The sequence below is a fragment of the Podarcis filfolensis genome (assembly GCF_964270895.1).
Source record: "Podarcis filfolensis genome assembly, chromosome: 14".
Lineage (NCBI taxonomy): Eukaryota > Metazoa > Chordata > Lepidosauria > Squamata > Lacertidae > Podarcis > Podarcis filfolensis.
Window position 1 is genome coordinate 14,196,412 of NC_139616.1, and position 25,577 is coordinate 14,221,988.

General features: G+C 44.2%; 1 protein-coding gene across 1 annotated transcript; it reads left to right on the forward strand.

Annotated features, from left to right (window-relative positions):
• The first annotated feature begins 1,464 nt into the window (after nt 1-1,464).
• On the forward strand, nt 1,465-25,577 carry HDC (histidine decarboxylase). Its single transcript, XM_083586562.1, has 12 exons — nt 1,465-1,708; nt 3,202-3,374; nt 7,326-7,439; nt 12,675-12,797; nt 16,355-16,489; nt 17,658-17,801; nt 18,476-18,542; nt 18,859-19,021; nt 19,120-19,210; nt 21,701-21,799; nt 23,657-23,758; nt 24,612-25,577. The coding sequence occupies exons 1-12, from the start codon at nt 1,681-1,683 to the stop codon at nt 25,362-25,364; spliced, it is 1,992 nt and encodes a 663-aa protein (XP_083442688.1). The 5' UTR covers nt 1,465-1,680; the 3' UTR covers nt 25,365-25,577.

Sequence of the window (25,577 nt, forward strand, 5' to 3'; positions counted from 1 at the left end):
GGGTAAATTGTATATGATGTTTATTATTTTCTGCATTTTATATCATAACTTTTTTTTTCCTACATGGTTGCACCATGGTTGGACGCCAGTATTATTATTTCCTGTGTACAACATTAAGAACACATTTTATGGAGCATAATAATAAAAACATAATAAAATGCATAATAATGAAATGATCATAATAACAGTCCCTACCCCAGCATTAACAGACCATAGAAGATCATTTAATGACCAAAGGAATGTTTTTGCCTAGAACTTAAGGATATGTAATGATGGCACCAGGCGAGCCTCTTTGGGGAGAGCATTCCACAGATGGGGAGCCACCACAGAAAAGGTCTGTTCTTGTGTTGCCACCCTCCAAATCTCTGAGTGAGCAGGGACACAGAAAAGGTCCTCAGATGACAACTGCAGGATCCTGGTGGGTTTCTGTGAGGAGAGGCAGTCCTTAAGGTATTGAGCTATAGGAGGGCCAGGGTACCCTTAGCCATTTTCAAGTGATTCAGGGAGGGAAGAGGGTAATTCTTCACAGAACTCTAGCCCAATGGTTGCCATCAATTTGATTTGAACTGATTTTATAAAGAAACGATTTTAGAATGCTGTATTATTTTACTGTTGTTAGTTGCTCTGAGCCCGGCTTCGGCTGGGGAGGGCGGGATATAATTTATTATTATTATTATTATTATTATTATTATTATTATTATTATTACTGATCTATGGTAAAAAAGGTAAAGGTAAAGGACCCCTGGACAGTTAAGTCCAGTCAAAGGCGACTATCGGGTGTGGCGCTCATCTCGCTTTCAGGCTGAGGGAGCCGGCGTTTGTCCACAGACAGCTTTCTGGGTCATGTGGCCAGCAGGACTAAAACGCTTCTGGTGCAACGAAACACAGTGATGGAAACCAGAGTGCACAGAAATGCCGTTTACCTTCCCGCCGCAGCAGTACCTATTTATCTACTTGCACTGGCATGCTTTTAAACTGCTAGGTTGGCAGGAACTGGTACAGAGCAACAGGAGCTCACCCTGTCGCAGGGATTCGAACCGCCAACCTTCTGATCGGCAAGCCCAAGAGGCTTGGTGGTTTAGACCACAGTGCCACCCGTGTCCTGATCCGTTGGATGTTATTTTGGCTTGGCCTCTGCAATGAGCTTTGGTTGAATTCAAAACAACAGAGTACTGTATTGCGTCTGAGGAATTTCCCCAATGAAGAACTCACTCAGTTCCAAATATTTAGCCTGGTGCAAATTAAATCTCTCTCTCTCTCTCTCTCTCTCTCTCTCTCTCTCTCTCTCTCTCTCTCTCTCTGTGTGTGTGTGTGTGTGTGTACCTCTTCCTTCCGTCACTGTTGCTGGTACTACCCTTGTTGGGCAACCTATCGTAGTCATCTTTGTTTCCTGTTGCATTGAAAATATTAATAAAGTCCCTAATTTACTCAAGAGAAGGATGCTAGACATCAAAGGTATTCTTGGAGCGAAGCAGGGGAGCAGCAGTTAGGCAGAGAGTCATCATTTCCTAATAACTTGCTGACGTGCAATCTACCATGGCTGGCAGATAAAGGAGGGTATAAAAAGGGATGGAGAGCGGATGGGCATCAGTTGAGAAAAGGCAGAGGTGTCTGCAACCCTCTTACCCGCTCACACCACAACTCAGTTTGGAAGAAGAGCTTCCTTAAGAAAGCAGAATCATGGACCAAGAGGAATACAGACAGAGAGGTGAGTAAATGGATGAAGTCTTGCTGGAATTCCCACTGGGTTAGAATAGTACTTTATAAACTCAAATGGTGCTTACGTTGCTGTTGTTGATTATGTTTACGGTTGTTGTTGTTTTGTCACATTATTATTATTATTATTATTATTATTATTATTATTATTATTATGTTCATGTGACTTAAGCTGGTTGCGTCCATTAATTTCAGTGGTCTCCTCTTAGCAGAACATTGGATGCAATCCATTATTATGATTTCTAGAACAAGCTCGGATTTTTATTGTAATTTTGTTTTTACATTGTGCATCATTTTGTGATTTTGACAAAAATGCTATGAAAACATTATCTATCCATTCATCCATCTGCATCTATCTGTCTAATTATACATACATGCATGCATGCATGCATACATACATGCTATAAAATAAAGAAAGGTGAAACAAAATCTGCTATTCCTAATAAGAAAAAGTGCTCCATTCAGTCGGATTACCAGTACACGAAATGTGGTCAAGTGCTGTGGGACAGGTCCACTCAGAAGCAAGTCCCAGTGAGTTCCACAGGGCTTACGGATAAATGTGTAGAGGACTGCAGCCTTGGACTCCAACTCCCATCAGCCCCAGCCAACATTGGCAGTGGTCAGGGACAATGGGACCTGAAGTTCAGTAACATCTGGAAGACCATCAGTTCCTCATCCCTCCTTTACAAGCTTTTCGCATGTATGTTTCTTCGGAAGCACCACTGTGTTAAACCAATTTAATTCCCCCCCATATCATTTTTATTAAGTCTCCAACTATATTTCAGAGCACTTGTCCTACCCCCCTTTTTTTACATGTAACATTTCTTCTTGACTTCCCTCACCCCTCCTTTCCTGATGTTTGTTCTTTACTCTTTTTTTATCAGCTGTTTTATAACACACATATTTTTATTATCTAAACCCCACTAGCATCAAATCTTTCAGTAACCCACTGCTCATTTTTCAAATCCTGCTTGTGACTTCATATATTGGTGATAATTTGACAGATATTCCATCAGTGATTTCCAGTCCTACTTAAACACTTTATTGTTATGTCCTCTTATTAATTTGGCAGTCAATTTTGCCGTTTCAGCATATTCCATCAGTTTCACAAGCCATTCCTCCTTAATTGGCAATCCTTTCGTTCAATCAATTTTATTGATAGATAAGGACACGTAAGATTGCAATGCGGTCCTCAGGAGTAAACTTACACCCTAGTAAGCAGGTGTAAGGATTGCAGGCTTAAAACCTCCCTGGTTTCATGGCTTCTAGAACAGCATTGTGAGAGCTCTGGCTCCATCAAAAACTGCGAAGTTGACATCAGGCGACATCGAAAGAAATCTCTGTTTGTGGTGATTAATTGGTAGTGGCTGATTCACCCATGCAAGTCGTTATTTTGATACCGTGGTGATGAGCATCTGGGGTGAACTGACCCCGAAATCGATAGGAAAAGCTGTCTCAAGAGTTCACAACTCCTTCTTCTTCCAGGAAAAGAGATGGTGGACTACATTTGCCAGTACCTGACCAGCCTTAGGGAGAGACGGGTGTCTCCTGATGTGCAGCCTGGTTACATGAGAGAGCAGCTGCCAGACAGCGCACCTTTCGAGCCAGAAAGCTGGGACAACATCTTTAAAGACATTGAGAAGATCATCATGCCTGGGGTAAGGACTTCTAGTGAGATGCAACAGCAGGTGTGCCCTGCTTTCATCCCCTACACAAGTCCTTTCTTGAGACCCAATTCTAAGGACCTGTTTGGAAGACTGTTCCTAAAGGAAGGGCAAACGGGGCATCTCTCCCCTTTCATAAGAACTTGCATGAAAGCATCCTCCCAATTTTTGTCACAGGCTCATATAAGTTCAGCACAAACAGTTGGGCCTGGTGAGCATTTAATAATAATAATATTATAATAATTTGTTATTCATACCCTGAGTTTCCCCAGCCATTATGGGCGGCTCCCAATCGAGTGTTAAAAACAATACAGCATTAAATATGAAAAATTTCCCTAAACAGGGCTGCCCTCAGATGTCTTTTAAAAATAGGATAGCTGCTTATTTACTTGATATCGAATGGGGGGGGGCATTCCACAGGGCGGGTGCCACTACCGAGAAGGCCCTCTGCCTGGTTCCCTGTAACCTCACAATGAGGGAACCGCCAGAAGACCCTCGGCGCTGAACGTCAGTGTCCGGGCTGAGTGATGGGGGTGGAGACGCTCCTTCAGGTATACTGGGCTGAGGCCGTTTAGGGCTTTAAAGGTCAGCACCAACACTTTGAATTGTGCTCGGAAACGTACTGGGAGCCAATGCAGATCTCTCAGGACCGGTGTTATATGGTCCCGGCGGCCGCCCCCAGTCATCAGTCTAGCTGCTGCATTCTGGATTAATTGCAGTTTCCAGGTCACCTTCAAAGGTTGCCCCACGTAGAGCACATTGCAGTAGTCCAAGCGGGAGATCACTAGAGCAGGCACCACTCTTTTAAATGATTGCCTGATTTAATGATAATGTGTTATACATTTGATGTTAGCCGCTCTGAGCCTGGTTTTGGCTGGGGAGGGCAAGGTATAAATCATCATCATTTGCCCTGGGCCAAGGGTTGCAGGGTGGGGTGCCTTCAGCTGCTGCCGGCCAACGTGGCTGGCAACCCGGCTGCTTCGCCAACCCTCCTGCCCACTTGGTAAGACTCCTCATCTCCTCCCTTTTTAGAGCAAGCTAGGGAGGGAGGAGGTGGAGGACCTCTGAAGCAGCGACAAAAGAAAAAAATAAAATGTGAAGCAGAGGAGATCTAAACTACCAGTTCCAAAGCAGCAGCAAAACCCCCAACAAAAAGCAATTGGGGGTCAGGGAAAGGAGAGGATACCACCACCATTGGCATAAAGAGGAGGAGACAGAGACTCACAATATGATTCCCCCCCAGCCACACACCCCTTAGAGCATGGGTAGGCAAACTAAGGCCCAGTCACCTTCTAAATCTGGCACACAGATCGTCCAGGAATCAGTGTGATTTTAAATGAGTAGAATGTGTGCTTTTATTTAAAATGCATCTCTGGGTTATTTGTAGGGCATAGGAATTTGTTCATCCCCCCCCATAGAGTCCGGCCCCCCACAAGGTCTGAGGGACAGTGGACTGGCCCCTTGCTGAAAAAGTTTGCCTTGCTCTGCCTATGTGCTTCCAGCTGCTTTTTCTTGAATGAAGATCTTCATGGTCTGCTGCATTTCTGATGCTACTGGAGTCTCCATAGTTTTTATTATATCTTACTGTTCTCAATGAACTGTATGCTGATCATGTTTACTATTATGGTTGCTTTGCTGGCTCGCAGTTTTATGAGGTACTTTGGTTTTAAATTTGTATTGCAATGTGAGTGTAGGTTCTTTAAACTCCTGGTTTTCAGAGGGACAGGGCTGGAAGTTCTCTAAATGAAGTCTAACCTGGGTTACAAATTTAGTGGAGGTTCTTAAGTAAACGGGGCCTTCTCTGCAGTGGCTCCCCATTTGTGGAATGCTCTCCCCATGGAGATTTGTCTGGCGCTTTCACCTTTAGGTGCCAGGCAAAAACATTCCTCTACAACCAGGCCTTTCACAGGTTGACATCCGATGTCCTTTTAAATAAGTTGTGGCAGGAGGGGTTATTGGTTCTTATATTTACTATGTTTTTTGTGGTTTTTATGTAGTGAACCACCCTGAGATCTGTGGATGAAGGGTGGTATACAAATTAAATTATTATTATTATTATTATTATTATTATTATTATTATTATTATTACAGTGGTACCTCAGGTTACATACGCTTCAGGTTACATACGCTTCAGGTTACAGACTCTGCTAACCCAGAAATACTGCTTCAGACTTAGAACTTTGCTTCAGGATGAGAACAGAAATCGTGCGGTGGCGGCGCGGCAGCAGTGGGAGGCCCCATTAGCTAAAGTGGTGCTTCAGGTTAAGAACAGTTTCAGGTTAAGTACGGACCTCTGGAACAAATTAAGTACTTAACCCGAGGTACCACTGTATTATTATTATTATTATTATTATTATTATTATTATTATTATTATTAATCTAATAATCTGTCAGACTCTGGCATTTGCAATATGGAGATAATGCTGTCCTACCTTGTAGGGGTTTTTTGGGTAAGGTACATGAAGCATTTTGAGCATTTGAAAAGTGTGGTATCAATGCTCAATAGCTATTATTTTTGTGATGAATGATAGCAGTAGCTGCAAAATTAACAAATGCATTCTGTATAATGGCAAGGTTGCAGATTCGATCCCCGTATGGGTCAGCTGCATATTCCTGCCGACACATGATAAATAATGAATATAAACAAGAAGAAAACTGTACTGTGATGGCTTTCTTCTTTGAAAATCTGTATCGCTTCCTCTTTATGGATGGGTTTCCATTTCCTCTTAACGGGCATGTTTCGTTGAGATAAATGGTTTTGCTTTAGTGAGACATTTATCTACCAGTCCCACATTCTTCTATTTCCTTTGACATTAAAAAAAATATGCACAGATGCTTCCATCAGATCTGAGATGCACTCGGCGAGGACTGCAGTCCTCCCCCCTTTGCGGTCTAACAACCTAGTGTAGTTGAAGATCTTGTGCCTTTAATTCCAGAATTCCGGGGTAGACATCTTCCCCTATCACCTGCCAAGCCCCACTTTTCCCGCAGGGGAGCAATCTGCATGACAGTGGTGGGTGAAGCCGCAGCCCAAAGTGGGCAGGGCCAAAGCCAAAGTGGGTGGAGTTTGCAGAGTAGGCGGGGAGCTTTGAAAAGCATCCAAGAGCGACATGGAACTAAGCTGTAGGTTCCACATGCATCCTTTTAATTGTGCAGAAGATAGAACATCACTAGAAACAACAGAGAGGGCATTTGCAGGTGCGGCTCTCTGCTTTAGGCCCTCCAAGTGTCCCTATTTTCCAGGGACAGTCCTGGATTTGCAGAAGCCATAATGGTTTCTGATTTGACCCCGGAATGTCCTCATGTATCTTTATATTTCCTGAAAGCTGCTTAGAGTGTCTGGGGCTACCCAGTTAGATGGGCGAGGTATAAATAGTAAAATTAATAGGGTGTTCCTTCAGGATATACCTGAAGGAGCGTCTCCATCCCCATTGTTCAGCCCGGACACTGAGGTCTAGTGTCAAGGGCCTTCTGGTGGTTCCCTCACTGAGAGAAGTGAGGTTATAGGGAACCAGGCAGAGGGCCTTCTCAGTGGTGGCACCCGCCCTGTGGAACACCCTCCCAGCAGATGTCAAGGAAATAAACAACTATCTGACTTTTAGAAGACATCTGAAAGCAGCACTGTTTAGGGAAGTTTTTAATGTTTGATGTTTCTTCTTCTTCTTCTTCTTCTTCTTCTTCTTCTTCTTCTTCTTCTTCTTCTTCTTCTGTTGGGAGCCACCCAGAGTGGCTGGGGAAACCTAGACATATGGGCGGGGTATAAATAATTTATTATTATTATTATTATTATTATTATTATTATTATTATTATTATTATTTTATTTTCATGTGAGAAATGTTGGAGGGCAAGTTAAGGTAACCTTTTGCTCCTTTTCACTTGTTTTCTGCAGTAATAAACCCTTTCTCACCCTCTCATCAACTTCCCAACTCTTGTTTTTAACCCAGGTTGTCCATTGGCAGAGTCCACACATGCATGCCTACTTTCCGGCTCTCACCTCCTGGCCTTCACTCCTGGGCGACATGCTGGCAGACGCCATTAATTGCTTGGGATTTACCTGGGTAAATGACACCGCTTTTCTTGGGAGTTTTCATGTTGAATTGATGCTGCTCAACAAAATCATGGATGTTGACTGCTGAAAGACTTTGTACATGATTAACCTTTTAAATATACATTTATTATATCAACATTTGTTATGTTTAACTACCTATGTACATGGCTGGCATTATAATATCATTGCCTCTCTGAGATATTGTCTTCTCTTCAACCATGCCTTTGGCTGATTGATATTCTACAGCAGTGGTTCCCAATTAGCTAATTACTGAGGACCCCCTATTTATCAAAAGCCAAGTCATGGACCCCCTACTGTTTAAATTTTTGATAACTCTATGGTAGTTACCTCTGCAAAGCAATTTTTTGAACAAAATGTGGAATAGCTCCTAATAAGCAAAGGATTTTAGGTGTACAGTCATACCTTGGATCCCAAATGCCTTGGTACGCAGACGTTTTGGCTCCCGAACACCACAAACATAAAAGCGAGTGTTCCTGTTTGCGAACGTTCTTTGGAACCTGAATGTCCGATAGCGCTTCCCCGGCTTCTGATTGGCTGCATGAGCTTCTTGCAGCCAATCAGAAGCCGCACTTTGGTTTCCAAAGTCGAATAGACTTCTGGAATGGATTCTGTTTGACTTCCAAGGTACGGCACTAGGGCTGAGCGATATCTGGTTTTTGACATCGTGATATATCAGCAGTGAAATACCGCGAATTGGAGATCAGGCGTGGGGATGAGGGAAGGCGCAGCTGCAGAGATCGGATGGGTGGGGGGAGGAGAGGAAGCGAAGTCACTTCCACCACATGGTTTGAATGGGAAGGGATGGGGGGGTGCATCAAACCACTGTCAGCGGGGGCAGCCAGCGAAAATGCATGTCCACTGTGGCTGCTTCTTCTTTCCTGCTGACTGAGAAAAGTTGCTCCACCTCGGGGCCAGGGGAAGGTAGCGATCAGCTGTCCTGGTCTCCCTCAGTGCGAGGGAAGGCAGCTCAGATCAGCAGCGTTATCAGCTGAGACCATTGTGCAACATCGGCAAAAGGGATGCGGGTGGTGCTGTGGGTGGCACTGTCCCTCTTGGGCTTGCTGATCAGAAGGTTGGCGGTTTGAATCCCCGTAACAGGGTGAGCTCCCGTTGCTCTGTCCCGGCTCCTGCCAACCTAGCAATTCGAAAGCACACCGGTGCAAGTAGATAAATAGGTACCGCTCCGGTGGGAAGGTAAATGGCATTTCCGTGCGCTCTGGATTCCATCACGGTGTCTCATTGCGCCAGAAGCGGTTTACTTTAGTCATGCTGGCCACATGATCCGGAAAGTTGTCTGCGGACAAACGCCGGCTCCCTAAGCCTGTAAAGCGAGATGAGTGCCACAACCCCAGAGTCATCTGCGACTAGACTTAGCTTTCAGGGGTCCTTTACCTTTACCTTTTTATCCTGCATTTTATTCTGTGAACCGCCCTGAGATCTTCTTATGAAGGGAGGTATAATAATAATAATAATAATAATAATAATAATAATAATAATAATAATAATAATAATATTGTGGGAGTTGGATATTGAAAGAAATGTTTGTGCTACGATGTTAGAAAATGATTTCTTAACATGACCCTGCTCAAAATCAATCAATTCAGTTCCATTTTTGTTACCTACAGCTTGCCTGGGTTCTTCAAGATGTGGTCCCTTATATTACCCTACAGGTTGCTAAATTCCTAACAGCCGTCCTCTCGTACAAGAGACGGAATGGAATGTTAGTTGATTATTGATAGTTATAAGAATTTTCTATAATGACATCAGATATTGATTTTAGTGTAGTGCCTAAAATTTTTAATCTTAATCTTAAACTTTTCTTATGAATGGCTAATATCTGTCCTTGTGAGTTGTGAACTGTGTTATACTACTTGTGGCTTGTACGAGTCCGCTGTTTTATTTGATTTGATTTGTTTTGATTTGTTTGGTTGTGTTGTGTTTCATGATGGGCGTAAAGCCGAATAAACATTTTTGATTTGATACCCCCATTCCTTATCCCTAAATCACCTCTAGGTAAAGTCATATTAAATTAATTTATTTCCCCAAATTACTATCCTCCGCAACCCAGGCCATCCGTCTAATACAAATCCTCCCAAATTCATTACCTATGCAGAAGCACTTTGGGAAAATGATTCAGGGTCAGTTCCTAACTGGGCTGAACCACTCACTGGCAGCCCCCCCCCCCCCAATTAAAGCCAGCCTTCAGTGATACTTGTTACTTATGGAAAATCTTATTAAAAACATATTATTATTATTATTTTTAAAGTGCTTATTTGCTTAGGCAAAACAGCTTCTTACAGATTTACTCTACCATACTAGTACATGATGTTAACACTAGAGGGCAGTCATGCAAAGTGTTTTAACAGAATACTTCTGTAAGATAGGGTTGGGGAAGAAATCCAGTAGTTTTCATTTTAACGCAATTTTATCTAATTTGCTCTGATATGCATACTGAAAGGCCCTGATGCTTTTTTTATTATTATTGAGTTATATTGCAAATACATGCAAATCAAAACTTTTAAACGTGAAAAGAAGAAAGATTTTTTTAAAAAAATAATATTTATTGCTTTTAAAAGTTACAAAAAAGGAGAAGAAAGAAAGAAAAAGACAAGAAAAAACAAAAAAACAAAAGAGAAGAAAAGCAAAAGCAATACAGTACAGTATATAAACAATACAAACCCAACCTAAACCCATTAAACTAAACACATGAATAAAGCAAAACAAAAACAATTTAAAAACATCCCTCCTTTTCCATACTCTATCCTTCATTCCCTTGTTTCCTCGACTTCCTCACACCTCCCTTTTTGTATCCCACTTCTAGTACTTGTTTCAGCAAATTCTTTTCATCTTTATTTTCTATCATATTATAAATAACATATAAGCCTTATTTCCCATTAAGACTAAATTACTTATATGTACTTAGCTTCTCGTAGCATTTCTTCTAAATCCATAAAATATCATTCCACCATTTTTCTAACAGTCATTACTTTTACAATATTTCTAAATATACACTTTAAATTTTCCAGTGTTCTTCCACCGTCTCCTCTCCCTGGTTTCGGATTCTGCCAGTCCTTTCCGTCAGTTCCATATAGTCCATCAACCTGGAGATCTTATGTCCGAGGCTCTTAAATCTTTTCCAAGTCCCTTCTGCGGATCTTCTTCATATTCTTTGATGCTCGGGAGCAAATCTCGGGAAACCTCCAACCTAGCAATACTTTTATTCCTTCTGGATAGTTCAGCCACATTTCCATAGTTAAAACTAGAGTCCATAAAGAATTTCAGGATATATTTCAGGATTCCTCCAAATCTAGAGGCCCCCAAAACTTCAAGCTCCTCCAAACCCAGGTCCATGTCCCAACAGTCAGTCAATCCCTGGATAAAGGGATCTTTCCAACTTTCCTTCTTCCCAAGCCGGGATCCAATCCTCAAGATCTGACTTTTGCTAGGTTCAATCATGGAAAACCTCAATTTATAATCCTCAATTTGCTTCTGGAAAATTGAGGATCCTGCTTGTACTACTTTAGGTTTCACAACAGCAACTTTCTCCTTTTCCTCCACCATTTGTCCTGCCAAGGTATGTTCCTGTGCCAAGTCCTGAATTGTTTCTGTGTTGGTGCTCACTTTTTCACTCAAATTAGTCACTTTCTGTTCCAAGTTGTCAATTTTAAAAATCGTGTCATCTGTCTTTTTATGAAGCTGTTCCAGCGAGTAGTTTATCTTATATAATACAGTCACAATAGCTTCTCCTATCAACATTTTGAATGATCCAAGGTCAATCTCTGGTTCTCAGAATCCTTATCTTGCAGCTGGAGATCTCCCTGTTACATTCCTGTAACAGTTTCACATGCTCCCTCTAGAGGGAAACAGTCTCCACTTGTATCAATTCTTTCAAACACGACTCGAACAAATAAAAATAGTTTCAATTTTCAGTTACTTTTTCCTCCTTTTTTAAACGCAAAAGAGGACAATGGAAACAGTATCTTTCTTATTTTAGCTGTCAAATCCGTTCTGTCAATGAACATTCCCCAAACGTCATCTGGCAGCCCTTTTCCAGGTTCAGAGCAGTGGTAATTTGATTTTCACTCTCTCCTGCAGGCTCACTAAGTCCAGAACTTCCCCGCTCTTCTCCTGCTTCCAAGGGGGTTTTATATTTTTGTCCGATGGAAATTTAATCCTTTGTCAAAAACTTTCAGAGACTTTAGCTTGTAGCGTCTTTGCTTCAATCTATTTACAAAAGCGGAAGGCGGACTTCCTGTTTAGAACCTTCCTGCTTCAATGCCAAATTAAAGTATTTAGAAATCCAATTTTCCGTTCTACTCACGGGTAGTTGTTTAAAATCCAATTGTCCACAGGAAAAAGTCAGCGCTCTCCGGCAGCAGCAATGCGGCTTCACTCCGTGAAATAAGCAGTCGATTCAAAGCACCGCGCCACTCACCCCACGTCGCTCCGGATCCCCAAAACAGGGTTTCCCCGTGAGTAGGGGAGGCGCAAAAGGTGCCAGCCGAATCCCAGGTTCACAGGCTTCTCCCGCCTGTGATTTCTATGGGTCTCCGCCTTCGCCGTGGCGGTCAGACCCTGCTTTTCACGGAGCAAGTTCCTCCCGATCGGAGGAGCTCCGCCATTGCCGGAGGCGCCAACCCGGAAGAAAAAAGATTTTAAAAGGTTACAATGAACAAAAGAAGAAAAGAAAAAGAAAAGAAAAGAAAGAAGAAAAGCAGAAATCTAAATAAATTGCATAAACTAATACAATTAAATCTTAATGAAGATAAGAAAAAATCATAGATGGATGCTTTAAAATTTGCACTTCTCCAAATGTGACAATGCAATTTTCCAGCTAAACAAAACGCATATAAAATCACAAATTTGCAAAAAAAGCCACAACCCATCATATTAAGGGAAATTGCTTTGCAGAAATATGCATGGGAAGAAAACTTGCATACAAAGATGTGCATGCCAGGAGAATTTGCATTAAAATGATGATGATGATGAGTTTTCACAGGGATTTCAAACAAGCCACAAGCTGCTGTGGGAATGTTAAGGGCTGAACTTAAGAGTGGAAAAAATGGGAAGCTGAAACAGAGAGATTCAAGCATCCCTACTCACGAGTAGGCTGCAAGTCTAGCAGCTTCCCATTCCCTACACAATGCATATTCGTTCATTGGTAGGCTTTGACCCAATAAAAAGAGATCCTTTTCCTCACCCTGTATCTCTTTCACACTTGCAGGCATCCAGCCCAGCTTGCACGGAACTGGAAATGAACGTGATGGACTGGTTGGCTCAAATGTTAGGTCTCCCAAATTTCTTCTTGCATCATCATCCGGACAGCAGGGGCGGAGGTATCCTGCAGGTAAGTAGCTCAGGAGGGCTGTGTGTTTTCCTTGGTTTTAGTCTGAACATGCTCAGAACTTCTAGTGCAAAAGTTGGGGAGCCTGGGGAACCCCAAAGCTCCCATCAGCCACAGCTAGCATGACCAATGATCAGTGATGATGCGAGTTCATCAACATCTGAAGGGCCACCATTTCCCTACTCTTTTTTTTTAAGCCTACGGCATCCAGTATTCCACAGTGGTCTCCCATCCAAGTACTAACCAGGCCTGACCCTGCTTAACTTCTGAGATCAGACAAGATCGAGCATGTTAAGGGTACTATGTGTCAGGAGCTCGGCCTACACTCGAGTAGGACCCTGGTAGAGACACATGCCCGACTGGCATGTTCTCTCCCTCCTGATCGTTCGGGAGCTTCAAAAGCTTTCTTCAGCCCGAACACCACAGCGACTGATGCCAACTGACACTGGCACACTTAGGGATCCGCAGAGTTTGCGCAGCTTACATAACAGAGCTCAGCAACTCAGCATTTTGGCTAATCTACTTTATTTACATATAAACACACACAGAGCACTGCAACATGGCTCCCTCTCTCTCTAGCATCAGACAGCAAAGAGAAAGAACAAAGGACAATAGTCCCACTTCACGGAACACAGTAACACAAACATCCTGCCTCCGTCACTTCCCACTCTGTGGAGTCAAAACATATACCGTCATGTGATAGACAACAATCCCATGACTGCAGTCATGGAGCAGGAATTTTAACAGTATGGCCATAGACATCATTTCCCTATTCTTGTTCTACCGTCTTTTCTGGACGTGGGGAATAGTTTGTGACACGCCTCAAACAAAAAAGAAGCATTATTATATATTCATTTGGTTTTTCAGATTAAAGTTTTACAGTCACATATCCAACATACAACATAGAAAAAAGATTCCACAGAATCTCTTGGGCTTCCCTCCTCCTCTTTGTGGGTCCTATTGTTAGTCATTTCCTCCTGCATCTTTTATAATAATCCAAATCTTTTACCTCTCCATTGTGTCCAAAATTCACCATTAAACTGCAACTGTTATTCCAATCCTACTAATGATTTTAACTGTTTACAATGGTTTTTAAGATAAATTATAAATTTCCCCATTCCTTATTAAAATTTTGGTCTCCCTGATTTCTGATTCTTCCAGTCATTTTAGCCATTTCAGCATAATCAACCAACTTGATCTGCCATTCTTCTCTGGTAGGGACTTTATCTTCTTTCCATCTCTGGACCAACAACATCCGCACAGCCGTGGTCACATACATAAATAGTCTTTTCTAAAAAGAAGCATTATTATAAATGAGAGAGATCAATATCATTTCTTAGAGCAAACAGTAGGTGTCACCACTGGCCTATGATGAAATGATTCGTAGATTGCAACCTGCAGTGGGGACAAAATGAATTAGCGGTTTGTAGATTAAAACAGCAAGGTATAGTTTTCTAGCGGAAGGAGCCCGTAGCTCAGAGACACAGCACAGGCTCTGCCTGTGGAAAGTCACAGGTTCAATCCCTGATAATTTACAGTTTAAAAAAGGAGATGGCTAGGATGTAGATGGCAAGAAAAACCTCAGTCAGCTGTTATTCAGAAAGCTTTAGCTGAGCTAAATAGCCTGACCTGTATCACTTCTAGACAGCGGTGAACCTAGGCTCCCTTGCACCCAGGGCCAGATTTAGGTTGGATGAGACCCTAAGCTACTGAAGGTAATGGGGCCCCAGCTGTCCTTTGTCAACAACAAATTGTTACTGTTTCCTGTGCTGAATATATGCTGTATGGTAATTTATGGACCTAATAGGTATCTAAAGCCATTTGCACTTGTTACCATGCAACCAGTCCATGCGGAATGTCGGGACCCTATATATAGAAATGAGCAAACCAGTGATATTTTAGGGAGCAGGCTAGCAGGCCGGGCCCATTACTTACATCATCGGAGCCTACACAACACAAAATACTGTTGCTGTATGTAAGTAAAGGTAAAGGGATCCCTGACCATTAATTCCAGTCGTGGCCGACTCTGGGGTTGCGGCGCTCATTTCACTTTATTGGCCGAGGGAGCCGGCGTACAACTTCCGGGTCATGTGGCCAGCATGACTAAACTGCTTCTGGCGAACCAGAGCAGGTCACAGAAGGTCACAGCGCCACCAGTTGCTGTATGTAGGTTTTATTTTATTTGTTTTTTATCTTATTTTGGAAATGTACATCCAGGTTTTTTCCCTTTAAATTTTTTTGGGGCCCCCAAGAGAGTGTGGCCCTAAGCTATAGCTTGTTTAGCTTATACATAAATCCGACACTGCTTGCACCCTTGGCAAGGAGCTCTGCTGAAGCACCCAGAGGAGCCTCTATGCTTTACCCAGCCTCCCAGAGCAGAGGAGGAGGGGCTCAGGGAGCATGAGGGGGGGGGGCTCCTAGCCTCTAACATTTCTCTGGTGAAAATAGGAACGTCCTATTCAATAATAGGGATGCAGGTGGCACTGTGGGTTAAACCACAGAGCCTAGGGCTTGCTGATCAGAAGGTTGGCGGTTCAAATCCCCGTGACGGGGTGAGCTCCCGTTGCTCGGTCCCTGCTCCTGCCAACCTAGCAGTTTGAAAGCACATCAAAGTATAGGTAGATAAATAGGTACTGCTTCAGTGGGAAGTTAAACGGCGTTTCTGTGCCTTCTCTGGTTTGCCAGAAGTGGCTTAGTCATGTTGGCCACATGACCCGGAAGCTGTACGCCGGCTCCCTCGGCCAATAAAGCGAGATGAGCGCCGCAACCCCAGAGTCGGCCACGACTGGACCTAATGGTCAGGGGTCCCTTTACCTTTTATTCAATAATAACTGGACAGGCGATAAATGATCTGCTTTGGCCTCTGGCCCCAGTCGCCATTGCCATGTGGCCTGGGAAGGCTACTCAGAAGCCGGGGCAGAGGAAGGGTGTGTGTGTGGTGGGGTGGGTCACCCCGGGTGTCACCACTGAGGGGGGTGACAAATTGCTGGGCAGCACTCACTGCGGGGCCTGCAGCGCACCTGAGCCACGTGTTTCTCCTGGGAGTGACGCAGTGGCTTGGGTGCCAGCGGGCTCTGTGCTGCCCCAAATGGTCCACCCACCGCCTCCCCCTCAGCTGTAGGGCGGCTGGGTGGGAGGAGGCAGGCAGACTCCTCTGAGGCCCCATGGAGTGTCCTGCTCCAGCTCGCCCCACCCCTGGGCACGGGGCACCCGTTCCTATCCAGGCTCCCAATCGGCTTACTCCGCCGCTGCCCAAAAGTCAATATGATCCTCAGGCTGAAAAAGGTTCCCCACCTCTGAGGTCGAGCAATTGCTATTCAACACTTTTGCAGTGCATTTCCTCATCGAAACTTGAGTTAATGGGGCAAAGGTGCCAAATCCACTTTAATTGTGTAGACTGAATATACCAGTTTGTGATTGAATCGCACTCATAAAATAGTGAGAGTCTAGAACAGTCTAGACCTGGGTATATAAGAGAGCTTCCTATATACCTTTGTGTGCTTGTGATATAGGTTGCTGTTAATAACAAAGAGGGTTTGTTTCTTTGTTTCTTTCTGCAGAGCACAGTTAGTGAATCAACCTTGGTTGCTCTGTTGGCTGCAAGGAAGAATAAAATTCTGGAAATGAAGGAGTCTGAGCCAGGTGCAGATGATTCTGCTCTGAACTCTCGTCTCATTGCTTATGCCTCAGATCAGGTAAATGAGAGAGTGTGTCTGCATGTATATGAGTTAGGCCCCACCTGGGCTATACATTTTAAACAGCCATGGTGTCCTACCAAACATCCTGGGAACTGTAGTTTGTTAAGGGTGCGGAGAGTTGTTGACCCCAGTTCTAGGCACCACAGTTTAAGAAGTATATTGGTAATATGTGCAGAAGATGACCAAAATGATAAATGGTCTAGAAACCAAGCCTTATGAGGAATGGTTGAAGGAGTTGGGTATAATTGTTGTTGTTGTTGTTTAGTCGTTTAGTCGTGTCCGACTCTTCGTGACCCCATGGACCAGAGCACGCCAGGCACTTCTGTATAATTAGCCTGGATAAAAGGAATTTTTTATGTTATGATAGCCACCTTCAAATATGTACAGCGCTGCTACACAGAAGATGGAGCAAAATTGTTTTCTGCTACGCCAGAGGGTAGGACTCGAAGCAGTGGGCAGTCATTCTGATTTGTTTGCAAGGAGGTTAAATCACCTTGCATCCATGACTTAACCCACATGTTCCTCATCATTAAAAAGTCTGATCTGTAGGGGAAGTGGGTTTTATTGTGCATGACTTCCTGATCAACTCTGATCGTGCAAAATGAATTTAGCTGTTTGGATGCCACTCAAAATTATCAACGGTCTGGAAGTGCCCCGTGTTTTTGATGAAGGCCTGCGTGTATAGGGGTGTCAGTTTTGGAAAAAGAAGGATGCATAAAGGTAAAGGTAAAGGACCCCTGACAGTTAAGCCCAGTCATGAACGACTCTGGGGTTGCGGTGCTCATCTCGCTGTATAGGCCGAGGGAGCCAACGTTTGTCCACAGACAGTTTTTCCGGGTCATGTGGCGAGCATGACTAAGCCGCTTCTGGCGAAACCAGAGCAGCACACGGAAACGCCGTTTACCTTCCTGCCGGGGTGGTACCTATTTATCTACTTGCACTTTTTGGCGTGCTTTCAAACTGCTAGGTTGGCAGGAGCTGGGACCGAACAACACCTATCCTTTAAAATATATGGGCTGAATATATGCACCGAGGACAAATCTGCTCAGGCCTTCAGCCAAACTTAATTGTAATTGTATTGACTAAATCTTCTTGTAGTATGGGCTCCTCTTGACCAACATTACCAGCACTTGAGTCCCTGGAATCTCCTTGCTTGTCTTCTCAGGCTCACTCCTCAGTAGAAAAGGCGGGTTTAATTTCCCTCGTGAAGATGAGGTTTCTTCCTGTGGATGAAAATTTTTCCTTGAGAGGAGAAACCTTGAAAAAAGCCATTGAAGAAGACAGAAGCCGTGGCCTGGTGCCCATCTTTGTAAGTTTTGTTCTCTATATACTTGGAAGGCTACTGGCCTTGATGGTTCTCCTCTACTTCCTTGGTTGAAGTATTGCTTCTAAGTGCCAGTTTCTGGAAAGGAGAATGCTCTTGTGCTTGGTTTCTGCAGGAGGTTTTCCCAGAGGCATCTGGGAATAAGATATTGGACCAGATAGATATTGGACCAGATAGATATTGGACCAGAATAAGATACTGGACCAGATAGATAGACAGATAGACAGATAGACAGATAGACAGATAGACAGACAGACAGACAGACAGACAGACAGACAGACAGACAGACAGCTAGAACAGCAACTTCTTTAAGGAGCATAAAACTATGGTTGAAGAAAGACAGGTGACACTTGCTTTTCAGAGTTGAAGGTTATGGAAGCCCTGACATTGTTTAGAACATATCCAGCCATTCTTTCCATCTCTGGTTAAAACAATTGTGCAGGTTTTTCTAACACTTGCAAAACCTGTTTTCTCAGCAGCTGCCATGGGTCACCCCATGAGCAATGATGTTTCCTCCTTATTGCCTTCAACTCCCTGAAAACTGATGGCCGACTTGTCTCCATCCTGCGAGCGGACATTTTGTTGACCAATAAATTCGTGTCTCTGGTGTTTTTGGATGTTCTGCTGTGCTTTCTTGACAACTCCCTGTTTTTGTCTAGGTTTGTGCAACTCTTGGAACAACTGGAGTCTGTGCTTTTGACAGCCTTTTGGAGTTGGGACCCATATGTAAGTAGTCTCAATACTTCTCAAAAGGGACCGTTATAGCAAGTCTTAGATGGTGACCAACCCTTACCCCAAGCAAATCTCTGATTCTCGATTATATGGCAACGCAACAGCTTGCGCAAGTATCAGCTATTGCACAGAAATCAACTGTTGCGCAGGAATCAGCTGTTGCGCAACAAGCTTCCACTAGTGCAATTGTTGCATTAGATCTCATTGTTGTGCAGCCTTTAAATTCGGTCATCTGCTAGTGCAAGGGCAGACAGCGAACATTCAGTACATCTCTATACCTTCTCAAACACCACCTTCAATTACTCTTTAGGCTCTAAAGAGGGACTCTGGCTTCATGTCGATGCTGCCTATGCTGGGACAGCGTTCCTCTGCCCAGAATTCAGAACATTTTTGACTGGAATAGAATATGCAGATTCTTTTACCTTCAACCCTTCCAAATGGATGATGGTTCACTTCGACTGCACAGCGTTCTGGTGAGTGTGAGGCTCAAAGCGTGCACACATGTGAAATTCTAAGTCTCTGCAATTCCCCCCAATGACCAATTATTCCCCCCTGGTCCCCATTTGTATAGGATCAAGGATAAAAACAAGCTGCAGCAAACCTTCAGTGTTAATCCCATCTACCTCAGACATCCCAACACGGGGTCAGCCACGGACTTCATGGTGAGTAAACTGAATGCAAAAGGGGGCTGTTGTAGACCAGACACCAGATTTCTGTGTTTGTTTGCAAAATAGCAGTAGGGGGGTTGATTCTCTCCTCCTTTATCTTTTCTCCCATGAGAAATCCCCCAAAATTATTTACCTCCTTAGGCAAAACATACATCATCACCATCAGTATTAACCTTAAGGTCCATAAATAGCAACACCCTAGAGGTCCCGGGCCCTAAGGGAGTTAGATTAGCCTCAACCAGAGCCAGGGCCTTCTCAACACTGGCTCCAGCCTGGTGGAACGCTCTGCGGGATCTAATTTCTTTCCGCAGGGCCTGTAAGACAGAGTTGTTCCGCCTGGCCTTTGGCTTAGAATCAGTTTGATTCCCTCCCCCTCTTTCTTTTTCCTTTCTCCTCCAGTGAAGAGGCTGCATCCTAATGTTTTAATGTTGTATTTTAATCTTGTTTTTTAAATTATATTTTAATCAACTTGTTTTTATTATTGGTTGTTAGCCGCTCTGAGCCTGGTCTTGGCTGGGGAGGGCGGGGTATAAATAAAATTTAGTAGTAGTAGTAGTAGTAGTTCTTACATATTAGTCTTCTTCTTCTTTGGTGATCCCTCGTAGCCGAGTAAGATTGTCTTCCATGAACAGTAAGTCCGTAAGTGGCTGTGGAGGCCAATTCTGGATCCACACATCCTTCCACAGTGGGGACATAGGTTTCCAGGTGGGAGTTGATCACAGTGAGGGTTTGCCAAATGTGCCTTCCTCTTAGCTCATTTCTCCCTTTCGTCCTGAGTTTGAGCATCTTCAAAATCCATGACACCTTTGGTAAAGGCTGTTCTCCAACTGGAGCCGGTGTTTCCCAGTTATCAGTGTTTATACTACTTTTTTTTTTTTTTGCCTTGAGAGAGTCTTTAAAACTCTTTTGTTGACCAACAGCATTACACATTCCATTTTTAAGTTCGGAATAGAGTAGATGCTTTGGAAGACATATTAGTCTCACATTAGTCTTATATATGTCACATATTAGTATGTGACATATGACTCCCATCAAATTATCCTGGGAATTGTCATTTGTTAAGGGTGCTGAGAGTGGGTGGCGCTGTGGGTTAAACCACAGAGCCTAGGGCTTGCTGATCAGAAGGTCGGCGGTTTGAATCCCCGTGACGGGGTGAGCTCCTGTTGCTCGGTCCCTGCTCCTGCCAACCTAGCAGTTTGAAAGCACGTCGAAGTGCAAGTAGATAAATAGGTACCGCTCTGGCGGGAAGGTAAACAGCGTTTCCATGCGCTGCTCTGGTTCACCAGAAGCGGCTTAGCCATGCTGGCCACATGACCCGGAAGCTGTACGCCGGCTCCCTCGGCCAATAAAGCGAGATGAGTGCCACAACCCCAGAGTCATCAACGACTGGACCTAATGGTCAGGGGTCCCTTTACCTTTACCTAAGGGTGCTGGGAGTTGTTAGAAGATCCTTATTCCCCTCAGAGAGTTGCACTCTTGGGAAGAGGAATTGATTGTTGAACTGCCCTGAGCACTGCACCTCTGGGAGGGGAATAGGGGATCTCCTAACAAAAACCATTAATAAACCACAGTTCCTAGATTCTTTTTTGGGGATGGAGAAGCCATAGCTGTTTAAAATGGTATCCTAGTGCTTGAAATGTATAGCACATATGGGAACTTGGCTTCTGAAACAAGAAGGGCTGGGCTCAAATGTGTTTGGAGGGCATGCCCTGTGGCTAGGAAGACCTTTGCCCTATTACAACTAGTGGTGAATTCTCCAGTTATTCAGTCATGAGGGGGATATTTACTTATTTGCCTGATATATATACAGTGGTACCTCAGGTTACATACGCTTCAGGTTACATACGCTTCAAGTTACAGACTCCGCTAACCCAGAAATAGTGCTTCAGGTTAAGAACTTTGCTTCAGGATGAGAACAGAAATTGTGCTCCGGTGGCGTGGCAGCAGCAGGAGGCCCCATTAGCTAAAGTGGTGTTTCAGGTTAAGAACAGTTTCAGGTTAAGTACGGACCTCCGGAACGAATTAAGTACTTAACCTGAGGTACCACTGTAGATTTATTAAAAATTTTTACACCACCCTTCATCTGTAGATCTCAGAAGGAGGCACCACTTTTTATTCATTCTTTATTTACTGGAGGGATACTAGAAGAGATTACTGCGCCCGGTCTCTGTTTAATTCTAACTCAAATGAGGCCTTGTGGCATCTCGTCTCTGTTTGGATGCACACAAAATGCAGACTGTGGCTGATGGGAACTATAGTCCAAAACAGCTGGAGGGCAACAGGTTTGGGAAGGCTGCAGGAGTGTATTCTCGGAAACGCAGACAGATGCATGAGCTTTCTTTATTGCCAAGGTACAGTTGCTCCCCATCGATAAGTAGAATGAGATCCCAGATATGTGGCTTTCATGCCCTTGGCAGGTTTCGGCATCCAACCCTTCTCCACCTTTTCCTCCTAGCTGACCTCTGACTGTTGTTTGATTTTCAGCACTGGCAAATCCCACTGAGCCGAAGGTTTCGTTCTCTGAAGCTGTGGTTTGTGATCCGCTCGTTTGGTGTCAAGAAGCTTCAAGACCACGTCAGACATGTAGGTGAACTGGAGGTGTACATGTGTGACTGGGCAAGGGCGAATCTGTCAATTTTGGTTTCTAATTTCCCCCACTCTTAAGTGCAGTTCTAATGAAAATCGAGACCCTGCAGCCACCCCCTCGTTGGAAATAACTCACACAAGGACACAGATATTAGGTTTATGTTATTGGGCAAATTTTGGCCACAACTTTATTGAATTACAGAATGTGAGCGGTATTGGCTTAGGCATTGATTGGACCTGACTATATCTGACTCCTGCCCATTGTGCAGGAAGTCCAGTAAGGGTAAGCCACCGGTAGGGGGAGCCCTGTCGATGCAAACCAACTCAAGCTCCCCCGGTGTTCCCGTCGGGGTCGTGTCAAGGCCCTAGCCCCCCAGCCGGGCTTCAGACTAGATCAACACCCCCGGGTTCCTTTAATGGAATACCTTTAAGCATGGAGGGGCAGGTGATGGCCACACCTCCCCTCCCCCACACAAGGTCAAACAATGCCTAGCCGCCATAATAATAATAATAATAATAATAATAATAATAATAATAATAATAATTTATTATTTATACCCTGCCCATCTGGCTGAGTTTCCCCAGCCACTCTGGGCGGCTCCCAATCAAGTGTTAAAAACAGTACAGCGTTACATATTAAAAACTTCCCTGAACAGGGCTGCCTTCAGAAGTCTTCTGAATGTCAGGTAGTTGTTTATCTCTTTGACATCTGATGGGAGGGCGTTCCACAGGGCAGGTGCCACTACCAAGAAGGCCCTCTGCCTGGTTCCCTGTAGCTTTGCTTCTCGCAATGAGGGAACCGCCAGAAGTCCCTCGGCGCTGGACCTCAGTGTCCGGGCTAAACGATGGGGGTGGAGATGCTCCTTCAGGTATACACAAGAGCCCAAAGGCTCACCGCCGATTGGCTGGCCGGGCTCTGACGTGGCCAGGATCCCCCAGGGAACAGGGGACAAAGTCCCCCGACCCCGGTGGGGAGTGGGTGGCCACGCGATCCACCGCAAGTCCTCCCCACTGGGAAGTGGAGCGGATTTGGCGGTTTTGTATGAATTTCTCCTAACAATATATCCAGCTGGGCTAGCTCAGTTGGTAGAGCATGGGACTCTTAATCTCAGGGTTGTAGGTTTGAGCCCCACGTTGGGCAAATGATTCCTGCATTGCAGTGGGTTGGACTAGATGACCCTTGTGGTCACTTCCAGCTCTACAACTCTATGGTTCTATGTACATCTTTGTTGGCAACTTTGTGTAATATGCAGAACTTTGGCTAATGAGTCGGATAGGAAAGCAAGCTTGCTAGCCAGCAGCCAGGCACAGTTTTTAAGTGCCAATGGTGAGTAGGTACCCCAAAGTTTCTCCAGCCGTTCTGCATGTTAAAATGTTAATTGCTTAAAGCTTTGAGGGTGGTCAGGGACGTCTTGTTGGTTCTGGGAAAGATTGTGTTTTCATTTTAATTCTGCATCCTATGACTTTGCACTGCTCTGTTGGAAATGATAATTGCTTATGCTAAAATAAGAGGACAAAATGGTGATTTTTTTAATAGAAGAATGGAGGCCGTTGGTGGATTATACCTATCAAACTATAATTCTCATATGAAATCACATGCAGGATTTGAGATAGGAGCAATGGAAGAATGTAGAAAATGGATTTTGCGGGCTTAAAAAATAAATGTAGATGTGTGTTAATGCAGATATTAAGGGGGAATTTAAAAAATCAAGGAAGGAGGGGGCAGGAAGTCAAGAAGAAAATGTGTAAAAAATAAACAAGCCAATACCTAAGATTGGAGTTATGTAATAATTTGGAAGATTTAATAAAATCATTGTAAAACAATAATTGCTTATGCTTTTTTGGAAACTGTAGGGCACCGAGATGGCCAAATATTTTGAGTCACTGGTTAGAAGTGATCCCCTGTTTGAAATCCCTGCTAAGAGACACCTTGGACTTGTTGTGTTTCGTTTAAAGGTAAGAGCAAAAGTTCCCCCTATAGAATTTAAAACAACCCACTTCACCCCCCCAAAAAACAGCTATGAAGAAAGAGCGTAGGAGAGAATGAATCACTGTGAGCATCTCTAGTATACATCAGATCTCCAATGAAAGGCTGAAGGGGGGTGGAATATAGCCAGGCCATTAACAAGGCTGCTTCCTATCCCTCAGTGCAGATATAGTCTAAGTTACTGGCTGTTTCCCCATCCTAGTTGCTATGGGTGAGGGAGAAAAATCCGCTAATTTATCCACTTCAAGTATAACTTCTGTCATGCATCCACACCCTCCACCAAGTCATCTTTTAATAGGAAAAAGCATAAGTTCACAGACCTGACTTCACTTGTGTTGGTCCAGATTCCTGGGTTAATCAAAGGCTGTGATGGGAATTGGTGCATTCAGTTGCATGGCCTCTCTCTTTGGTGCTGACCTTTAAAGCCCTCAATGGCCTCGGCCCAGTATACCTAAAGGAGCATCTCCACCCCCATCATTCAGCCCAGAAACTGAGGTCCAGCACCAAGGACCTTCTGGTGGTTCCCTCCCTGCGAGAAGTGAGGTCACAGGGAACCAGGCAGAGGGCCTTCTCAGTGGTGGCGCCCGCCCTGTGGAACGCCCTCCCATCAGATGTCAAGGAAATAAACAACTATTTGACTTTTAGAAGACATCTGAAGGCAGCCCTGTTTGGGGAAGTTTTTAATGTTTGGTGGTTTATTGTGTTTTTAATATTCTGTCAGGAGCCACCCAGAGTGGCTGGGGAATAAATAATAAATTATGATTATATTATTACTTTGAAAACAATTTGTACATAGTTTATCACAATATCTTTTGAAAACAGGGCCCTAACTGGATGACAGAAAAGGTCTTAAAAGATCTGAACAAATCGGGGAAGCTCTTTGTTATTCCGGCAACGGTTCACGACAAGTTCATCATTCGGTTCACTGTGACGTCTCAGTTTACAACCCGAGAAGACATCCGACGAGACTGGACCCTCATCCAACAGGCTGCGGTGCAAGTCTTAAACATGCATCATACGCCCAAACCTGTCGCCATCTCAGAGGAAGGGGTTCAAGTTCCCAACGTGATAACCAGCCCCATTTCAAAATCAATAGGTGCTGCTCCCTTTTTTGACTTAGAGGAAGAAGAAAGCAAAATGTCCCCGTGTAAAATAACTGTGCAGCCTCGAAGAGGCTCTCTGAGCCCTTCTCCGTGGTTGTTCGGTGAAAATGTCGCCGTGCCTGAGGATCCCCATTTGGACGACTGCTTCGCAGAAGGCAGCCTGAGCCCCACCAACCACAAAGTGCCCTCGTTCTCTGTTCAAAACAAGAAGAAGACAGCCCGCTCCCTCAGTGTGCCAACAGCTGGCTTTTGGGAAGCGAGCCACCCAAAGGCCATGGGCTTGGAGGTCCCCGGGAAGAGCGGATCTTGCACCAGCGAGAAACTCCTTTCCCAATTGCCCAGAGAGATACTGATGCTCAAGAAAAGCGCCCTGAAGAAACATCTGAAATTTTACAGCGTGCCCAGTTTTCCGGAATGCACGATTCAGTGTGGGCTCCAGCTGCCGTGCTGCCCTCTACAGGCCACTGTGTAGTCAGTCCTCCACCCTCAACGGCTGTCCCCCTCCTCTCCTCGAGGCAGCAAGAACCAAAGCCTGCTTATTCTCATGCAACGCAATAATCTATGACCCTCTCTAATAATATATAAGATAATTATATTAGTTACAGAAGACTCTGTGCTATTTTTTTTAAAAGCCTGTATATTTAATAAGTTTAAATAAAGAGAAATAAAACTATTTAGCATTGTG

What these genes read in the sequence shown, in the direction of transcription:
- HDC (XM_083586562.1), top strand. Translation starts at nt 1,681, where the DNA reads ATGGACCAAGAGGAATACAGACAGAGAG. An exon ending in ATTGCTTGGGATTTACCTGG is followed by an intron (nt 7,440 to 12,674) that starts GTAAATGACACC and finishes TCACACTTGCAG; the next exon opens with GCATCCAGCCCAGCTTGCAC. An exon ending in GTGGCCTGGTGCCCATCTTT is followed by an intron (nt 17,802 to 18,475) that starts GTAAGTTTTGTT and finishes GTTTTTGTCTAG; the next exon opens with GTTTGTGCAACTCTTGGAAC.